The 21,989-nt window shown below is 40.0% G+C and overlaps 2 protein-coding genes across 12 annotated transcripts in view; both read left to right on the forward strand.

Annotated features, from left to right (window-relative positions):
• 14-3-3zeta (tyrosine 3-monooxygenase/tryptophan 5-monooxygenase activation protein zeta) overlaps positions 1 to 5,992 on the forward strand; it is a 56,802-nt gene extending 50,810 nt beyond the window's left edge. For all 4 annotated transcript variants that reach the window (XM_077412742.1, XM_077412716.1, XM_077412733.1 and 1 more), the window contains one exon: positions 83 to 5,992. In XM_077412742.1, coding sequence (XP_077268868.1) covers positions 83 to 238 — 156 coding nt within the window. In that variant the 3' untranslated portion in view covers positions 239 to 5,992. The remainder of the gene's footprint in view (positions 1 to 82) is intronic.
• Positions 5,993 to 8,486: 2,494 nt separating this feature from the next.
• Pfk (ATP-dependent 6-phosphofructokinase) lies at positions 8,487 to 21,417 on the forward strand. Of its 8 annotated transcripts, none has more exons than XM_077412651.1 (17): positions 8,487 to 8,775; positions 12,632 to 12,749; positions 12,831 to 12,982; positions 13,070 to 13,259; positions 13,347 to 13,557; positions 14,717 to 14,825; positions 15,381 to 15,569; positions 15,781 to 15,971; positions 16,055 to 16,130; positions 16,326 to 16,352; positions 16,461 to 16,481; positions 16,702 to 16,803; positions 16,883 to 17,089; positions 17,179 to 17,331; positions 17,408 to 17,732; positions 17,827 to 18,049; positions 18,129 to 21,417. In XM_077412651.1, the coding sequence occupies exons 1-17, from the start codon at positions 8,749 to 8,751 to the stop codon at positions 18,271 to 18,273; spliced, it is 2,466 nt and encodes an 821-aa protein (XP_077268777.1). In that variant the 5' UTR covers positions 8,487 to 8,748; the 3' UTR covers positions 18,274 to 21,417. The 8 variants fall into 8 exon arrangements, with proteins under 8 accessions (XP_077268777.1, XP_077268801.1, XP_077268770.1 ...); XM_077412644.1 differs by lacking the exon at positions 14,717 to 14,825 and adding an exon at positions 13,781 to 13,889 and having other exon boundaries at positions 8,489 to 8,775; XM_077412685.1 differs by lacking the exons at positions 8,487 to 8,775; positions 14,717 to 14,825 and adding exons at positions 9,363 to 9,516; positions 13,781 to 13,889.
• The last annotated feature ends 572 nt before the right edge of the window (positions 21,418 to 21,989 follow it).

The raw sequence follows: 21,989 nt of genomic DNA on the forward strand, positions 1-21,989 counted from the left end.
CTGACGCGCATTTATAACTTTGCAGGCGTTTGACGATGGGATCGCGCAGCTCAAGAGACTTAAAGAATTAAATCTTTTGCAGGCGTTCGACGATGCGATCGCGGAGCTGGACACACTTAATGAAGACAGCTACAAAGATTCCACATTGATCATGCAGCTTCTGCGCGACAACCTCACTCTGTGGACCAGTGACACGCAGGGCGACGGGGACGAGCCACAGGAGGGCGGCGACAACTAACCTTCCTAAGCTTAAGTCCTTTCTAAACCTAATAAGAACATCCTATTCTCTATCGTCCCCCCGTCCCCCTAAAGTGCTCACCCATATGTCCATCCACCCAGATCCATCCATCCATGTCCACCTGACCTCTTGTCCCTCGCGTACCTCGTTTCCTTCTTTTCTTCCTTCCTTCCAATCGAAGACCTCCCTTTTCCTTAAATCACTCTCCTTTTCAAAAAACTGATCCTTCTCTCTTTTTCTCTCTCTTTCTCTCTCTATCTCTCTCTTTCTCTTTTTCCTGACATGACCGCACACTGCTGCCAATGCCACCGCCACAGCTGCTACATCCGGTTTGAAAAATTCGAACGTCGAGAGCTTTCGAATTATTCACTAATGCTCGATCGTGTCTGTTCGCGAATGATGGCAAGAAGGATCTTAAAGATCGAACTTAGACTCGAAATTGGAATCTCGGTCGATACTCGGGAGTAGACGGAAAGGCAAGAACGTTGATCGTGAAGCATCGAGTCAAGAAGACTATCATTGGCGAGGAGAGAAGGACAATCGAGTAGGGCGTGGATCATTCGGTCTCTCGCGCACGAAATTTCTTAAATAAAAAAGGAATCCATTTATTATTGACCCGTTTGTATGGAGGAACAGGAAGGAGCGAATTGTGGATGAATAGAGGAAAGGACAGGAGGAGACACACACACACACTCACATCTCCCCTGCATACCCTGTCTCGTTGACGCGAAAATCATTGCGCGAACGCGTGCGTGCGCGCGCGCGCGTGCATGCATGCACCTCATTGTCAATAACGCACATAGCAGAAAAAAGAAAGCAAACGCTAGATTATTTGACTTTTGCGAATAGAAAACGAGAAAGTGATGTACTATTAAAGGGTAAATCACATCGGGACGAGACATGGAATGCAGAGGACCGATCGACCCACTGTCATTACTCCCAAAATCTGTTCGCTGCTTACCATCTCAAAAAAGAAAAACATTAAAGTTAAAACGAGAAAAGAAACAGCGCGGAGGTACGAGAAGAAGCGAAGAGAACGAGGAAATGAAAAAAAAGCACGCATGAATCTACTGCATTATATCCAGTTGTCATTTAAATTAAATTTCACATTGTCTAGCAAGTAACGAATATTATTATACGAAGGGAAGAATGCAGGAGGAGAAAGGAGAGTAAAAACAAATACATTAAGTTATTAAGTTCCAAAACAAACATCAGTGGTGACTTGATTTTTCAAACACTATCTTTTTCTTTTATTTTTTTTCTCCTCTCTCTCCAACATTACCACCATGATTGCGCACATTATTTGCATGCAATTCAATATCTCTTCCTACGCGGACTCTCCTCCTTTTTCCTTTCGCCATGACCGAAAACCGCGATTTTACTGAAAGCCCGAAGTCGCGACAGTTCGACAGTCTGGGATTAAGTTCCTTGGATTTCTCTTACTACTTTTCAATTTTGGGTCTGTTTTCTATTGCTGAACTGGCTGCACTAGTTCGGAGTTTATCTTTTTCCTTCCAAGTGAAAAGTGGAGTGAAAAAAAAAACTCCGAACTAGTGCGGTCAGTTCAGCAATAGAAAACAGACCCCTCTGGTAATTTATCCACGGAGAGAAAAAATTGAATCGATCAGGGTCGTTGGTAGCATATAAGTATTATCACAATTGTGTTGTAACGCGAAGAGAAAGAGGAGACGTTTTTCGTCGTCGTTCTGGTCGTTGTCGCGGTCGTTCGCACATATTTTCTCCTAAGTTTCGTGCGATCGTGAAACGGAATGCGGAAGAAGGAGGACGAGGATCTGAAGAGCCGCTCGTTTCCCCATTGTCGTCGTCGAGCGCAGAGATTACACACGTGTGACACGTTATTAAGAGATTGCATATTCTGGACCTTCAACTTCCTCTCGCTCTTCTATTCGACCGCTCGTCTCTCTCTCTCTCTTTCTCTATTATACTATATACGCAATTATATAATATATACACAAAGATATATAAATATATTTATATCACGTAACTCTTATATAGCAAGTTCGTAGCGCGGTCGAGAAGAATGGAGAGAGAACGGAGTTATACGCACACAACATACACACGAATAGATATATATAGCCACGTATTTACTTTCGTCCTGCGATATTCATTTCCGAGGGTTTGCGAGAAAATTATATACGTGTTGCGAATCACGATTTACAATTGCTTCTCGAAGATAGCGTCGTGTAAGGTAGAGTATCAAGGCTTCCTCGAGGGAGGGGAAGCTCGCAACGCTTGGTCCCTCGATCGAGGTGTACACATCGAAGAAAAAGTTACGGAAAAGAATTTGCATATACAATTACGATTGATTGATTAGAATATAAGACCGAGACGATGTGTCGAATAATAAATTACGCAACGTATTTGAATTGAGTGTTAACAATTTATATCGGACGATTTAGGATTTCGACGTGTACCACGTGTTTGTAACGCGATGTAAGTATTTCGATCATTGTTAACAGAAAAGATTCTACGTTAGAGGGGAAACCGCAAGATTCCAACGGGAGGTCTAAGACTATCCAAAATCACGCTCTCCGCTCGCGTTCGACATCCCGACGCGAAGAGAAGAAAAAGAGATATGAAACGAGGAGCTGAAATGCATCCTCGTATGCTCTTCTCGTATATATATATATATATATATATGTATAATTAAGTATATGTATATACGCGCGTACTGACAGCACATATATATATATATATTCATACATACACACATACACACATTGTATCACGCATATGTAATATCGCCTAGAGTGCCAGCCAGTTCTTAGCAAGTTAGTCGCTAATTACACGTGAATGGGTAAACGTTTTCCTGTTATCGCGTTGATATTTCTCGATGTATAATCGGTGTGTCTTTGTCGCAACAACATTGTCCGTAATCGCCGGGAAGGGAAGAAACACGCGGGAATAACGTTCGGTTGCTAGGAAAGAAGGGGAGAAAGAGAAAAACGAGAGTGAGACGGACGCGGTGTCGAAGAGACGATGAGCAGTGACAGCATTCGAATGGCGACTCTTCCTATCCACCTTCCTCTTTTTTCCGTCAAATGGGAGCGAGAATGAATACGTGTACGATTGAAGTCTCGTGTTTATAATTCATCGCCGATATCAGTTTCGTTTCTATCGCAGTAGTAGATGCGGGACGTGGAAATCAAGCCGGTACTCTGGCAGAAATAATTCGCGATTTGCGTCCATTACAGACGAGGTCTTTTAATGTTGAGGTAGGATAAAATGAAGATAAGATACAGATGACAAGAAATGAGATATAAAGTGAAATAAGAGTATATTTACGCGACTTGGAGATCAAATACGATCGTGGAAATTCTTATGCTTGCTTCTTGTCGTTTAAATCTTGTTCTTTCGTTTCGTTCTGCCTCGAAGTTTTACTATTTAAGAGACTCAAGATCGAGGAGTCGAACGATGAAGGCTACAGCCTACAAATATCTCTCTGAGCCTATCTCTTCCGGAAAGTCCTCGTTCAACAAGGGCTGGCTGGGCGAGACTGGGTGTGTGTATGTCCGTGCGTGTGTAATCAGAAGTGGTAAGATACGCCAGGCCATCACGATGCTATCGGCCAGTGGGTCCTCAGATATAACATCCTTCTCTTTTCATCCCCACCTCTCGCGAGTTCTCTTTCTTCTCCGAGTACAATAGTTCCTCTTTTCGCCTCTTTCTCTTGAATCTACTCTTCAGGGATGTTTTCTTCAATCTAACTTATCCTTATCCCAGCCGTTCACCATCCAATTCAACAAATCGAACGTTAACATCTTGTGTTCTTTTTATTTTTTGGATATTATGAATTTTCTAAAATAAACGTTATATGTTTTTTTAATAATACTGGCAGTGACTTTACTCGGTCGGGAGAGCTATCCTCATTATCATCAATATCATCATCATCATCATCATCATCATCCAGCATCATCATCATTATCATTATCGTCATAATCATCATCATCTTTAATCTCCATCTTGATCTTGATCTTCATCGTCATCGTCATCTTCATTTTCATCATCATTATCACCGGCTTCTTAGCACGTAAAGAATTTCTTCGACCCTCTTTACCATCCAAGTCTCCTCCTCCTTTTTCAAATCGATTATCTCGAATAAAAAACACGAGCTATACTTTTTGAGGGCAATTTGTGCGTACGTTAGCGATTGCGAAAAGAGCGACGACGACACGTCTTTTCATTCCACTACAAATTCACTTACTTGAATTCACACGTTTTGTCCTTCGTTATCCTGCTCCCGCTCTTTTCTTCACATACGGAAAGCCATTGCCATCCATCCAGCTAACTATTTTCCTCCAACCATTTATTCTCTTCGCCTTCTCTTCCCCCTTTTCTCCCTTCTATTCCACTCTTTTTCTCCCCGACTCAAATTACGTTGTTCTATTTGTATTTATCATCAACCCATCGTAATTGTAAATTATAATTATTATAAACGTTTACACGAAATAATAAATTCTGATAAAATGTCTGAGAAAAAAAACCATAATCCACAGTTGTGTGTCTTGCTTTGCGACGACGATTGCCATCGTACCGAAGGAGGCGTTTGTACATGCTCGACGATGTTTCACGATCCCGGGACAAAAGTCGAGATTACATAACACGTGGACTTCATCGCGAATCGTTCTAAAGGATTCCAGCAATGTCGCTTATCAATAAGCTGTCTCATTGGATCGGAATGACTGTCTTCTTTCATTCTTCGGGATCCATCGATTTGTTCCGTGCTTTTTGAAAGAGTATTGAAATCTGCGAAACACCAAGTAATCTGAGTAAACGCTTGAAACACGTAACATTCTTTGATAAATATATGAGATGATTACTCATCGAATATACAAACGCTGAACGTCACAAGCGCGTTATAGTTGTATGTAATAACTAATAAGTTAATGCTTATTACATACATTTCCTAGAAGCGGTTTCATTTTAATCTTTTATCACGAAGTCCTACTTGCAAGTTCATTTCGATTCTACAAGACGATGTTACGTCTTATATAATTTTTATCTTGCTGCTCTTTTTATATTTATTTATCAATCATGACTCAACGACCGACAAACGGTTCATTGCTTTTGCGGCAGCTTGGGCGATGGCAGAAATTGCAGTTGCTGCAATTCTGCCACAAAAAATATCAAAGCGGGAGATATAAGAGAGAGAGAAAAAGAGAAGAAGAAAATAGAGTCAGGAGAGAATATTCGCGTAAGGATGATTGGCATGATTGAAGTTTAGCAATATCGAGAGCATGCAGGAGAGACTTTTTCATGTACTTAAAACGCGATATTTATTATATGATTGCTGTTGTGGGTATCATTGTGCTCGATGTATATTCCCTGTCCCTTTACACCCCCTTCGCCCTACCCTACCCTACCCTGCCTTTACCCCTGCCTGCTCCCCCATTTTTCTTGTCGATGGTATATCTACACATGTACTTGTATACACGACTTACGCATTATGTAATATGTATATACATACATATATATATATACATATGCATACACCAGAGAGGAGACACGATAAGAAAAAAAAAGATACGACGCGAGATACATATATGTATATGTACGCGTGCCTTTTCCGACAAGAAAGGCCTACGATTAATCATGCTAAATTTTTTGCACAATTTATACGTGTAGCCGATACGAGATTAACGGTTTTTGCTAATGAGAGTAGCGAATTACCAGGTAAGGCGCGAGTGACAGGACGCGAAGTGGTGAGGAGGAATAAACTCGCGGGGAGGGGGGGGAAGAAAAATAAAGGAGAGACAAAGGGAAAACGAGAAGAAAAAAATTCCGAAATCGAGCGTCGTTCCCTACTCGACTTGTTCTTTGTGGAATTCGCGGCCGCTCGATGTCGATGCGGCCACTTGTCGCGAGACTAGATAGAGACATGTAGATCCAGGTGAATCTCAACCCGTCGGGGTCGCGCGACACCCTCGGACAATTTGGAGATCGATACGGACGACTGAGGATTTGTAATCCGAAGGAGAGATCTCGGATCGTCTCTCCGAGAGAGAGGGGGAGAGAAACAGAGACCTCTCTCGTCCAGGACGGGGTTGAGAGTCTCCGCGTTAGGTGTAGAATACCATTTTCGTGCGGTAGACGAGCTCCCGCAGTAGACATTCCCAGGAACACCGAGGCGGCAAAAGCCGAAGGGGTTGCTATACTTCAGTCTCCGAACATACGATTTCATTCTCGCATCAACCAAGTCTGAATTGATGACTTTTTCTATTACAGAAACATTCGTGATTTAAACGAGGAGAAAAAAATCAATTTTTATTCGCATATTACAAACACTTATTGTTTCTTTAATAACTTTTATTCGATATCTTTTAATATATATATATATACATATCCACAGTTGTACAAGTTTATTCACGGATATATATATCAATTTCATTTTATTTTTTCGTATATCGCATTGCCATGGCGCTTTGGAGCATTGCGTCAGGCGTTTGATGCAATATTGCGTCAACTCGCCTTTGGTTTTCGTCGACCAAACGCGCCGAGAGGGAAATCCCTCTCGGCATGCAACAGAGTAATCAAATTGAGTCTTTCGACTCGTTTAAGTTTAAATAAACTCGACGAAATAGTCTTTTTTTTTCTTTTCTCCGCGACATCGACTTGTATTAAGTACGCGGCCTTCGATTTTGTCGCCGCGCGAACCTCGCTAGAACGAAGGTTTTCCTTGGTTTTGCTTTTCTACGAATGTAAGCCTGTTTTTAGCTGTCGCTCCTGAAAAACCCTCGCCCTCTCACCCGCTCCCCCGCCCCCTCCCACTCCCATTTGATATAGATCAATGCCGTTTCAATCGAAATATAAAATACACGTTAAATGGATTAACAAAGAAACAAGACGACGCTGATACTTGGCGGGGTGGTGTTTGTAAATAAAAGCTGTCAAAGCGACGAAACGGTGCAGTTATTTCACCCACATCAATCGCTGCGTCGGGAACGCGGATTCGGGTATTGCAACGAAATCTTCGCTTACTCTTGCGCCGTGTGCAAAAGCCATGCATGAAATTAATCGAACGTAAAAGCGCAACAAGTGTTTCGACCAATATTCGATGCTAATGTTGGTTGTGTTTTTCTAGGAATATATCCCCCTTACTGAAAAGAATATACTGTCACAACTCAAAAAATTTCGATTTTGAGTTAAGCCTATAAGAACTATGTCTAAAATGCTGCAGTAATAGTCTCACAAGTCTATATGCGAAATCCGCTGCACGAGGCAGAAATATTGTTAGGTTCTTTTAAACCGATTATGTTGCGGTTTCCTGGATGAATTAGTGTCATAAATGGATTGACAGGTGAATCACAACAGACCTTTTCAAGAGACAGTATAAGTTTTATTATAACAAAATAAGATAATTAAAATTTTGTTAGCTATCTCACAATTCAAGAAAATTGAATTAATTTTTTTTTGTCTCCAGAAAATTGTAAATTTTTTAGTTGTGACAGTATATTCTTCTCGGGGTGCGATATATTAGATATTTTATCAGAATGCTTTTATTGAGCTTAGAGCCATCTTTACGGCAATCTTTAGGGCGGATTTCCCATTAAGAGCGAAACTTAGCTTCATTACGGAAATGTCTCCGATATCGGTCGTCTTTGTTCCAATCCAGAAAACTCGACGTTTCGAAGATCATCGGCTAGGATTCAACCGAGGGTGATCATCCGATCTTGGAAACGTCGAGGCTGGACCTGGCGATCGAATCGTTTTCTCGCGATGATTCATTATCCCTTGTAATGGAAATCTATCCACAGAGGTCAATATTTTTAAACGTTTTTTTTAGTACGCATTAAAATTAGTAATAAAATAGTTTTATTTTTTATTTCTGTAAATATTATTGAATTCCAACGTTATATAAACGTATATATACGTATTTCTATAAATAAAGGTTGATTTGGTTTCTTAAATAATTTTTACCGCTCAGATCGGTCAAATTGACCTCTGTAAGACGCCGCGATTGCGACATGCAACGCGGAGTTTCGCGGGCGACCCCGTGGATTTTGGTTTTCGCTGCGTTCACAAGTTTATCAGGTACAAATATCGCGGATCTTTGTACCCGTCAGACTTTACTCAGATTCACGCGAAAGAACTGTTTCATGTCGACGAGCGTCGCGGATTGCGTCATTGTCAGTCGGCCGTCGCGTCTCGTCCTGGAAGGTGCGCTCGCTATTTAAGTCCCTGCGCACCGATTGTCACGTAGAAGCCATCTCCTCGTCGAGGTGGAAGGAACATCAACGACGATCGAGCCACGACGATAAGTAGGGGGATCGACGAAGCGGTCATAAAGTTGCTAGAGACAGTTTTGTTATTCATATAATAATGATATGCGCGCAATGATAAGCAAAAATATGATAATTTTCGAGTTTTGCATTTGGATGGACGCATTTCAATTGCACACTTGAGTGGACATTTTTGTATATTGTCACCAAAGTGGACATTTTTCAATTGTTACCAGAATTTTAAGTGTTACCTGCGCCCCCGTTTAGAAAATGGACAGTTATCAGGATCATCATCAGGTAGGTTTATATTAATTCTTTCTCTTAATAAACAGAATATTGAGAAACAAACGTGCGTATAATAGAGATTGATCAGTTTTATCGCGTGATGTGTCACAGCTGCCCCGCTTATTTTCTCTTCTATCTTAATCCGTAATATTCAGTTAAAGTCGCAGTCAACATCGATTTACAGCATTAACTTTTATTTTGATATCAATTTCGAGTGTAGTGAGCATCTGTTTTGAACGCATACAAAATTTATCTCAGCCTAGCGATATAAATATGGCTTAATTAACAATAAATATCAATTCTTCTCGTATTAATGATTATCACACACCGCATACGTTTCTATAAAATTAAAAATATGCTTTGTTTATGGATTTTTTCACGCATTACTTATTTTACTGTGTTACAATTTTCGATCAGAAGTTTCTCAGCAGGTGAAACCTGAAATAAAATTTCTCTCGAGCCGGAAGGAACAGTTTTTCGCTATCCATTTTGAATTTCTTTCGGCGTACTTCAGCTCGTTCCATTTTTTCGAATCTTCCGCCTCGCGCGCGACTTGTTCGAAATCGCTCGGGCGCCGTGATTGGCCCGAGCGACGGTGGTGGCTGCGGCGGTGGGGTGGGGGGTGGCGCGCGGCCAGCCCAAAGGTCACCTTCAGTCGGTCGGACGTGGCTGTGTGGCGGCAGATGTCCGTCAGAGGAGCGTGAGCAACGGTGGGACATCGTCGTCGTTGCGATCGTCAGTCGCGTCTCTCTGGTGAGTCGAATCGCTCGTCGTCGACGATCGCGATCATCGATCGGTCGCCAGTTTTTAAGCGCGCGGCGCGCACCGTCGTCGCGACGCCTGTCATCCACACGCGACTGTCAATTGATCGGTCAAAGTGGTCAAGTGGTTGCGAGTCTCGTCGACTCGCTTCGAAGTTTCGAACCCGGATCCGCGTCGTATCCCGATACTGCCGAGCTGGCGAATTGACATTTTACTCGCTGTTTGATCTCGTCTTAGGTGGCTGCCGAAGGTGCTTTTAGGTTAACCTCTCGCTAGGTAAGCAGGCATGATTACTACGTTGCGGGAGGGCGGTAGTGTGGTCTAGTGGTAGAGCGCCAGACTCGTAATCTGAGGAACCAGGTTCGAGTCCACTGGAGCCATGTAAACATGGGAAAGTTTTTTCCGAAAGCTGCGCCCTCCGTGCAAGATAGGCTCTTGTGCGGAGCAAACTGGGCTCCGTCTTTCGGAAAGAGATGTTAAGCCGTTGGTCCAAAGGGTTAAGTGAGAGGAGAAGGGTAGTATTGGATGAGAATTGAATAAAGGGTTGGGAACGTCCCTACAGAAACGCCTTGCAACCCTGAGGGGAGTCAATAAACGCATTTATTTTTATCTTTACTACGCTGCGGGAAAACAGCTACAACGACTCACGCTTGTAAATAGCATGGACTTCGATCTCGGTGAATGCCAAACAATTCGACGGACAATAGTTGCATAAGAGGAATCGTGGAATTATCCTCGGAATACGGATCGTAATTAATTGTCTTCAAACGATTGATTTTCTTCGCTTGATGCCTGGACGAATGGCGATGTTGCTCTAATTAGAGCGTCATAGAAGAATTAATTGTCATCGCAGCGTCCGTCGTAGGAGCATATATCTCGCGATGACATACTTAATTGCATGGCATCTCACGCGAGATGTTTATCTGCCGTTATCGCTCGTGTCGCCGGAACGAGCGCGAGATCGGAGCAACGTCTTCGAGAACCTCGAGATTCGTCTCGAGTGTTTCGCCGTCGCGCCGCGGTTCGACGCGGATCTTATTTTTTTTCAACTATGGAAAATTACGAGCTCCGTTCTCGTCTTTCCGCGTCGCACTTGTAAATTAGAACGCGACACGCGCCGGACGGAAAAAGCCCTGGCGATCAGCGATAACTTCGCAGCCGCGAAGTTGTTGACGCTCCTCCTCCTCCCCCCCCCCACGTTTTGAAACGCAGCCAGATTTCGTTCGCGCACGTGTTACTTAATTTTAAAACGCGCTACTCGCGTGTCGCAACCGCCAATGCCGACAGCTCCGGATTGACAGAACTCTTTTAGCATTCGAGCGTATATTGTCGAGCCCACCGGTATTTTTAAAATATTGCGATACTTATATATATCTGTACCTTAGAGATAAGGAATTGTATCCCCAGTTTTTGTCAAAATGGAGTTTATCATACTTAATTTTTTAATATACCACAAGCTTAAGGCTGCGGCCCACTTGACGCTACAAATTCTTCGAATCATTCCTCTTCTCTTTTCTTTCAATGAAGAAAGAAGGAGAAGAAGAACGCTCCAAAGTATTTGTAGCGTCAAGTGGACTGCAGCCTTTAAATTGTATAATGATAAAGAGTCATTATTGTCCATTATTACTAACAATAAGATACAATGTTTAGAAAAAGTCGTGTTGGAAATTTTCATAGAAATAAACTTTAAACCCTGTTTTTTTTTCTCTAAATATAAATTTATAATAATGAAGATACGATTCTCTCTCTTTACTTCTAAAATACAGATTATTCTCCTTAACGTATCTATTGCTTTACGTATTATGCGCGAATTGGATGAGTAATACAATCAATTTGCAAAGGCACTTTTGTTTCATTGAACGCTTCATATGCATTTTTCTTTTTTATATTGCTTTTTATTATGCACAAATTAGAATACAATTAATTGGAGTAGGGTAGAGCGGGGTCAAAAGTAACGCGGGGCAAAAGTAACAACTCAAATATCTATAGTTATAGGCATAGATGCACATGCGTCTGTTGGTTAACGGATGAAGCTGAACAAGGTCTAACGTGTCTCAGCTTGTTCAGCTTCATCCGTTAACCAACAAGCGCATACGCATCTATGCCTATAACTTAGATATTTGAGTTGTTACTCTCGCCCCGCGTTACTTTTAACCCCGCTCTACCCTACGTACAACGTACAATAAAGACTGATTTTCACGCAATAATTTACTCGCACGATGGGTAATTGGCAGAAAGATATTCCGCGGTATACTTCATCGTTTTTTATTACGAAACGAAATGAACTTGTAAAACAGCTGCGATATGTATGTATCTCGAATTTCGAATTGATTGAAATAAGGTTAAATTTTGGATTAATGTAAAAATTATCGCGTGGAGAAAAATGTCCGAGACTCGTCGAGCCGCTCGGTGCCGTTGCACAAATGCAATTTATTCGGAAAGTTACGCGGAAAGCGACAGCGATTCGGACGACGCTCCAGATACACGCGGAAGCGCTGCAGAAATGCAGGATGTAAATGCGAAGAGAAACTTGGCGGATTCTACCAGAATTGAATCCTCGGTGATATCCAGAGACCCCTCGCAAAAGTCCATCGCGGTTGAAGTACTGAAGAAGGTCGATGCCGATAGAGCGAGCAGGATCAGCATGCAAAATTTAAAGCTCTCTTTGTTATTTCCGGAGGCAAGCTTGCGCTCGTTAACAATGTCGCTTGCAATTCCGTCTTCTTTTTCTTTTATTAGAAGAGAATAAAAATTTAAATATGATAAACGTTAGAAAATTTCTTTCTGGACAGATGTTCTGGGGACGCGGCTTTGAATCGGTTGAAGAGTTACCAATCGGCTCCTCGTTTGAGATAAAATTCGACGCGGCCGAGGAAGAATACGCCAGAAGCCTACGTTTCCCGCGGTTTACGAGACACAAAGTTATGACCCTGCTTTATCGATCTCTTTGTATCTGTTTTCTGTTCACTGTAAAATATCGCATAATAGCAAAACATAAAAATTGTTACATCGTTCGACGCGCAAAATAAGGGAGATTCGAAAAACAAACGGCGAGTTTATAGCTTATAAAAAATGTCAGCTTTGTATACGAATTTTTGTATTACAGAGTTATAAGGAATACTGCGGTACAGTCATGGCCGAAGACGCGCCTCAGAAGTTTATAAAACCTGGGAGCCACAAGGGCAAGGGCATCGCCGTATTCACCAGTGGTGGCGACTCTCAAGGTATTTCAGAGTAGTCGTATAAATTGCGTATTGCGCGTATTTTGCAGTAAACGCAATTAAATTCGATATTTCGTTTTTCAGGAATGAATGCCGCCGTACGAGCGGTCGTGAGGATGGGCATCTATCTCGGCTGCAGGGTGTACTTTATCAGGGAGGGCTACCAAGGCATGGTAGACGGCGGAAAAAATATCGAGGAAGCTACATGGTCGTCCGTATCTTGCATCATTCATAGGGTACGCGTTAAAGCAATCATTACTGCAATATTGCATAATCATTTGTTCGTATATTATTAACGTATAGTATCTTTTTTGTTTCTTCAGGGTGGCACAGTAATCGGCTCCGCTCGATGCCAAGAATTCAGGGAGCGTCCCGGTCGCCGGAAAGCTGCTAAGAACTTGGTTAGCCAAGGGATAACTAATTTAGTGGTTATAGGTGGAGACGGTTCTCTTACTGGCGCCAATCTTTTCAAGGAAGAGTGGCCTACGCTTCTGAAAGAGCTCGTCGAGTCTGGTAAATAGAGACAACATTCAAAAAACCGTTGCTCGATCCCGACGATCTATCACGTGTAATCAAGACTAACGTATTACTTTTCGTTAGGTGATATTACTGTCGAACAAAGCGAGAAGTATAAGCAGTTGCACATTGCCGGTTTAGTAGGTTCCATTGATAACGATTTTTGCGGTACGGATATGACGATTGGTACCGATTCCGCGTTGCACCGTATCATTGAGAGTATCGATGCTATAGTTAGTACAGCTTACTCCCACCAAAGAACCTTTATAATGGAAGTGATGGGTCGTCATTGCGGGTAAGTGCTGACTATGTTATCGATTTTGTTACCGAGAAAATGCAGATTTATATCGGTACACGATTTTATTACATTGTCATTAGCTTCCGAATGTAGAAAAGTGTCACCCGCGGTTTGATTACAACACGATTTAGGACACGAGATTTAGCGTCTATTGTTATCGCGCCGAATTAATGTTGACTCTGGAACTTGAAACATAGATAAACGAGCGACTTTCGATTAGGTATCTGGCTATTGTGGGCGCTTTAGCTGCGGAGGCAGACTATGTTTTCTTCCCAGAATGTCCGCCTCCTGTCGACTGGCCTGAAAAATTATGTAAAAAGTTGGAGCAGGCACGTCTAAGAATATAGACTTTCTCAAATTTTATAGATTGCATTGCAAATTTTTTTTTACTAACTTGACTAAGCGTGGGGAATGTGTTTTTTTGTATATGTCAGTTTTTTTGTTGCTGAATGTATTCTCATTTAATATTGGATCATACACGACATCCTGAATGTATATTTCTCTAAACAGTGACGTAAAGAGGAATGCGAACGAAAAATGTACTTACATTTCTCTCATCGTCGCGCATCAATTAACATAGAGTCAGATGTACAAATATAATAACATGTCCGATGGTACTGAAGATAATTAGATGACAGAGCCTTTCTCTCAGGTACCTGACATTAGCGTCAAGTTTGTCTACCGAAGCCACCTATTGCTTTATTCCTGAGTCTCCGACAAGTGGTGACTGGGTCGAGGAGCTATGCCAAGGTGTGCGACAGGCACGTTTCTCAACCAGTCGTTACTTTAAATTATTATTAGTTAACGTATCTGGAATAAGCAATTTAATCAGTAATTTAAAGATATACGAAGAAGTCAGAACGTGTTTGTGTATTTGGTACTTTTAAATGGTATAAGTTCACTGAGATAATCAATTACAGCCAGATTTTGTACATGTAAATTTTTTTTTCTATTCACCCCGTTAGAGCACTTACGCAAAAATTTATCACAGATATGTTAGTTTTTATCTACATTTTTCGATCAAGCATAGCCTTACAAATTCCTAATCAAAACCTGATCATGATTGATTATAATGACGCGCAACATTATTTTGCATAATATTTGTAAATATTGCATTGAAAGTAGAATTTTAGAGAGTTACAATATAACATTACAGTTATCTGGCTCTGGTGGCAGCTATATGTAGCGAGACTGATTATGTTTTCATCCCAGAATGGCCACCCGAGCAGGATTGGCCCAACAAGCTGTGCAAAAAATTGTTGCAGGTTCGATAATATTTTTTTTTTTATTTTTTAAAGCAAGTATATTTATTTCTTCTGATTTATTCAACCTGCAAGATAAATAGCACAAATTGCTTCCTGCAATTCACGCTTTGTTTCTTTTATACCGCAAACTGTTATAATTATTTTAATTGCTTATTTTGATTTTATTTTACTTTGGATGATGAAGTATTTGCGATATGCTTTAAAGGCACTTTTTTCTCCCAATATAGGGAAACAGTAATATTATTTAATAAAGTCAAATGTGCATGCTATACTAATTTACAACATTATATGTGTGTATGCAACGCTACTCTAACAAAAATATAACAATTCTAGAAAAAATGTAACATAAATCTGACATAATTCAAAGACTTACATTTTAAATATTTGTATTATCATCATTAATCTATGTAATCATTCAATGGATCATTATTATGCTATTGTCTTTAATTATCGTTACTTTTATATTCTTTTACAGCCTGCTTTTAGATCTATTCGAACAAAATTTAATTTTAACACACGCAGAACATTTTCATTATTATACAATTTTCCTTTCAGGAAAGACTCACTGGTCAACGGCTTAATATTATTATCGTGGCCGAGGGAGCTGTCGACAGAAACGGCGATCCAATCACCGCTGAAAAGGTGCGCAAAATCGTCGTAGACAAATTACAGCAGGATACAAGAATCACCGTTTTAGGTCATGTGCAAAGAGGTGGCAATCCTTCAGCGTTCGATAGAGTTTTGGTAAGATATGTCGGTTTAGGACTTTTAATATCAAGATATATAATAAGTTTATATATTATTTTTTAATATGTATTTGATATGTTTTTAATACTCATTTTTTAACGTAACTTAAAGCTCTCTCAATTAACATATTTATTTTTTCCTCATGTACAATATTACAAAATATAATATATGTATGTCAATTATTTTGAGGAATAAATGTGCGTTACAGGGATGCCGGATGGGAGCCGAAGCGGTAATGGCTTTAATGGAGGCAACACCCGAAACAGGAGCCTGCGTCGTTACATTGGACGGTAACCAAGCTGTGAGATTACCACTTATGGAATGTGTTCGTCGTACGAAAGCCGTAGCGCAATCTATGGCCGATAAAAACTGGGATCTTGCTGTTCAGCTTCGAGGAAAGTGAGTGAATCGATAAAGTCGCTGTACCAATACGCCAAATGTAAAGTACATTAATAAATGTATGCATCTGTTTATTTTTCTAGGGGCTTTGCACGTAACTTAGAAACGTACAAGATGCTGACTCGTTTGAAAGCGCCGGACCTAGATGATGCCAATAGGGTACAATCTTTTTCCGTTTACAACTAAGTTTAGTCTGACGACCCAAAAGCTCTGCTCTGTATTTGACGCGATATTAATGTAGCATTAATATAAAGAAGTCGATGGGATGCACGGCAAAAATTTTGGGTCTCTAGCATATAAAATAATAATAAATAATGTATAGAGTACTATATATATTATTTGATACTGCTTCAGGAAGTTAGTGGCCGCGCATTATTGAAGGTAAATCAGTTAAAAGCCTATAAGCATACATTCTTTTATCAGATTTTGTACATAATGTCGATACGAACGCAATTCACCCCTAACGACAGCACATTTTTCCTCCCCTAGCAATACACTTTATGTGGACAAGTGAGTTAATCCTTTGGAGTAGAGAATGTGTGCCTTGTGTTAGAAATACATATTATTTATCGTACTTCACGATCACCTCTCCACAGGCAAATGGAACGACAGCATTGTGCGCTATTTAATATGCGATTTCATACATAAAATGCCGGTCTTTCAGCTTTTCGTGCACGTTGCATGATGCACCGCGTTGGCTTTCATTTTATAACCGGCGGTTTTTTTATAGGATCATTACACGCTAGCGGTGATGCATATAGGATCGCCGTCTTGCGGCATGAACGCGGCAGTTCGTTCCTTCGTGAGGAATTGTATCTATCGAGGCGATAAGGTACAATACATATATCTAGAAATTCTGAATGCCGTTCCGCGTGTTTTTGTTACGCTCAATTCTACGTTTCGACTTGCAGGTATACGGTATCTGCGATGGAGTGCTGGGCCTAACAGCTGGTAGGCTGAAATTGATGGACTGGTCGTCCGTCACCGGCTGGGTCGCAGAGGGTGGTGCGAAATTGGGAACGAAGCGCGCACCGCCTCAGGAGGATCAGTTACCCAAAATCGCTCAGACGCTCAAAGAATTTGGAATACAGGCGTTGCTCATCATAGGTGGATTTGAGGTAACAAATCCGCCCGTATCTTGATTGACCGAAATTAATAAAACCGTCCAGAGATCAGTGTCGATAAAAGTGTATATTTTTATTCCCAGGGTTATCAGACTTGTCTCACATTTTTCAAGGCGAGGGACAAGTACGAGGAGTTCAGAATTCCTATCGCTATGATCCCCGCGACTATTAGCAACAACGTACCAGGCACCGAGTTTTCATTGGGCTGTGACACAGCTTCGAATGAAATAACGGAAGTGAGTTCTGTGATTTCTGTAGATTTTACTTGTGACTTTAGGATTTAATATCATACTAATACGTGTTATCTGTTAGATCTGTGATCGCATTCGGCAATCGGCGCAAGGTACTAAACGTCGCGTGTTCATTATCGAGACGATGGGTGGTTTTTGTGGATATTTAGCGACCATCGCTGGTCTAGCCGGCGGTGCCGATGCGGCGTATATCTACGAGGAGAAATTCAATATCAAAGATTTGCATCAAGATGTGATCGCGATGGCAGCGAAGATGTCGGAAGGTGTCGAGAGGGGTCTTATTATCAGAAACGAGGATGCCAATGAGAATTACAATACAGAGTTTATGTACAGACTTTTCAGCGAGGAGGGAAAAGGTTTATTCAGTTGTAGACGGAACATACTCGGTACGTGTTTTTCATTCGCTGCTCTTTTAAGCAAACTTCTGGTTATTTCATTTGATATGCAATTTCGTTATTGCTGAATATTTTTCTATTTTAGGTCACATGCAACAAGGAGGTTCGCCGACGCCTTTCGACCGTAACTTGGGAACAAAGATGGGCTCTAAGGCGGTGGAATGGTTCAGTGATCAATTGAGAAAATGTACCAGCCCCGATGGCAAAACGATCACTACAGCAGCGGACAGTGCAGTGATGCTTGGTATTATCAGACGCCAATACAGATACACGCCATTCATGGAACTTATCGACGTTACCGATTTTGAGTGTGTATCTTATTGAACATTCTAATGACTCGTTTCAATTTAGCTTACGTGTAACGTAATACTTTATAAATTGTTTCAGACATCGCATTCCGACGTATCAATGGTGGATGAAATTGCGTCCGTTGCTGAAAGTATTGGCGAAGCACGAGTCGACGTACGAAGAAGAGGGTCTGTACATAACCGTCGAAGAGATGGACGAACAGAAGGATCCGCCCCTCGTATAAACCGTGAGATTAATCTCTTAAAGAGCGCCGCGGTAGATAACGCAAGACAGATATCGCTAATTGCGTGGATAGGCGTGGTAGGCGCCGATTATTATTAAAAGTATCGCAGTATTGTGTAAATTATATTACGATAATTTTACTTCTGCTCGACAAGAAACGAATCTTACATTTGTTTATTGAATTATGTGTATCTGAAAAATTCAACTGTGTATATTAGTGTGGTCATTATTTATTTAAGATTTGCACGCGATTTTTCATTGTATATAATTCAGTCAACCAGCAGATGTGATTGAAAATATACAGGGGAAGGGACGTTTATATTTTATTTTCTTTCGGATTTATCTTATTCGTATCTTGAACGTTTTCGAGCTCAGGTAAGAAATGGGTACAAAAGCAGTACCTGAAGCGCAAAGGTATAAAGTAATATCTTCATAATGTAATACCTATCGGTGCAGCTTGCTGATAAGGCTCCGTTGGCAACGAGACACGGAACACGGTATTGTTACAGTATCTTATAGTAATGTTAAATTTACATTGCGTACATTGATGTATAGTATTGAAGATATAAATTAGAATCGGTATATGCAAAATGTGGTGTAGTAAAATATACCAAGTTAGAGCGCTAAAGAAATAACGAGTTAATGAATCATTTTTAAGAAGTACGTAGCAACACATGACTAAATTGGAGATATGCAAAACCAATATTTGATATGCTACTCGAATCTAGTACACACTATTTTCGCACGTATATTTAATTACTCGGCAAAAAAACAATTCGCGAAACGTTTATTAACGTCATTAGCAAATAGTGATATTATTTGTGCATTTTTGATGCTTTGGACATTACAGGTGCTTTGTAAGTTAAAAACTAACAGCCTCAAATCTCACTTCGATATTCCGTTTGCTTAATTCTTCAATATAACCAAGTTGGAACGCTTAATTATACTTCTTTTTTTTTAGTTGTATCACGGATCGAGAAGTAAATCAGATTGAGAGAAATTACATGAGTTTCACAGGTTAAACATTCTGAACCGTATTTGTGGTCTACTAAGGCATAGGATTAAAAAGTAATGCGGTATTTTGCGTCGGTGAAAGTGTTTATCTTTCGGTTTAGCGTTACTCGAAGCTATAAAAGGCTATTGGAGAATATACCTGTCTACCTCAAAACATAATTTTGCAACGGTCAACGACTCGTAGGAAAGAAATTTACCTGAGTCGGCGCGTTAGTTGCACATAACATTAAAAAAAATTTTTGCTAAAATTTAAGGCTTGTGACCACAAAAGTATTTAGATTTAATTCTTTTTCTCTTTCTCTATCTATCCATCTCTTTCTCTCTATCTCTCTTTCTCTATACTCGTATATTTAACTTTCGTGAAAGTCGTGCAAGTATTAATCTCATAATTGTTTTCGGCATATAAGATAGCGTTCGTCGTGTCCTTACGAGATTTTAGAAACTAGATAATTACATTCTGGTACCCATTGAAAATTATGTCTTGTGCAAACTCTTACTCAAGTTCGTGTGAGTTCATTTAAGTGTCAGAATAAAATTACCGACGCGTGATTTTAACGGGGACTAAGACGTGAGAAACCTGTGTGCGATAGCGTGTGCCATAATTTTTTCAACGTAGTTAACACGCGCTTAAGAATTATGGAGCTCTCAATGAATTTTATTCGAATGCTGATTAGCACTCGCATTGCTGTATTTAAGATTGGCTTATAATTAGTATGTAGCGATTAATGCATGCTGCGAGAACGAAAACTTTGAAAGTACAATGATGTGCGCATACATTATACGATTTACTCGACTGGAGTTTTAAACGTAAAAAGAAATATATATATCTATATTATACATAAAAATTATTGGACAAATTGCTTGTTTAAAGTCGTTCTGAAGTATATGTCTACTTACTAGTATACGACAGATAAAATAGCTCTTATTGAAAAGCGACAGAATAATATCGCTTGTTTAAACTAATGACACTTGTTTAAACGACTACGTAGAAATCACGTTTAGCTAAAGCGATTTTTAGCGCGACTCTGGTATAGCAACCAATAAGTGTACCAAACTGTATCAGACCGTTTTCGTGTGTTTGGTAATTTGTGGTATAGCCGTTTTGGTAGTTGGTTGATACCATGCTGTACCAAGTAATGAAGCAGGATACCCGCCTGTTGGTATTGTTGTTAAGTTGCAAATACGCGCCAAATATAACACAAAAATACGTAAACAATGTATTTTACATATTTATCTCGTGTAAAATCGCCTCTAATGTCGTATCAAGAGGCTGAATTGTTGAACGAAATAAAAGCGCGACGATACGGGAGATACGATAAGGCTCTCGCCAATTTTATCTGTGCATGAAATCGTAATTTGTAATTGTAATCTGCATCGGTGTGTATGCTTAATTATATTTCTCGTACATTTCGATAGGCTTTTATTTTCGAACAAGTATACGTATATTATAAATTGTAATCAGAAATATTAATTTTTATAAAAAAAATTTTTTTTTTTTAATTTTAATGTACAAGTAACTGCGGGATCGGGGCAAAGAGCGTCTGATTACAGAATTAACGTTTGATACGAATTGGATATATATCGAGCTTCTGCCGATACAAATAAATCACGTTGATATTTAATATCCTTCAATATATTCCGTGCAGCCGTTTTGATTCGCGAGCCATTGAGTATATGTACATATAATTACCGAATGCCGTATATCGTACACTGACACCGTTCTAGTTATACATACGCAAAAATGTACAAATAGTACTTGCATAATGTCGATCTGATGTTAGCTGCCTGTCACTAGCGCAATAAGAATATTGAAAAAATGATGTAAATTATTTTTAAGATTTTCAGAGATATATTTTTGACTCATTGTTGATCAATGAATTTACATCCTACCCAGCAGAGCACACATATGTATAGTATTAGAGTTGTATTTATTTTTTTTTTCGACATTGAATTGTCGACGTCGTTGCACGCTCGACGGTGCGGCAGACGTGAAATTGTAATTCGCCGACAATCCCGGAGCGTTCCGCGAATTGATTGCTGCGCGACGAAACGTCTAAATTTAAGAGAAGCCGCTACACATATTACGCACGATGTTGTATCCATTTCGTGAAATAAACTATATCTTCTAAAAGTGTTATTCAAACATCACCTAAATATATTATTCTTTCTTATAAAATAATGTTATAAAATACTGTTACGTTAAATCTGTGTTACATTACAGTTATATTCTTTACAGCAATTTTAAAGAATGCTTATTAGCATAAAAAATTAATAGGTTCACACTTGACAATGACCAAAACCAATGGTTCTAACATCACGATGATTATAATTAATAAATCTGGCCAGTTGGGCAGAGTAAAAATCATTGTTAAATTCTTTATATTTGAATACTGTTCTTCCTATATCGTTTTCTCTCTATTTTATCGCAAGCACGTCGTTCTTTAAAAGTGCAACATTTTTTTCAATTCAAATCCGCGCGCGAGATGCGCCGGGTACGTCGCCCTACAAGTCAAGCGAGCGTTTGAATCGAAGCCTTCCTCCGAGTCATTATCGCTGTGTTCCTCTCTCTCTGTCTCCGTATCTGATATTTACTAAAATAAAATAAAAGATTAAATATGAATTTTTTCGTACAATTGAGATGGATTAGGAAAATAATTCCGGAGACGCAGACGAGCATCAATAGTTATCTCTAACGTCTTTTAA

The sequence above is a fragment of the Temnothorax americanus genome, unplaced genomic scaffold (genome assembly GCF_048541705.1).
Source record: "Temnothorax americanus isolate GAGA-0224 unplaced genomic scaffold, ASM4854170v1 Scaffold10, whole genome shotgun sequence".
NCBI lineage: Eukaryota > Metazoa > Arthropoda > Insecta > Hymenoptera > Formicidae > Temnothorax > Temnothorax americanus.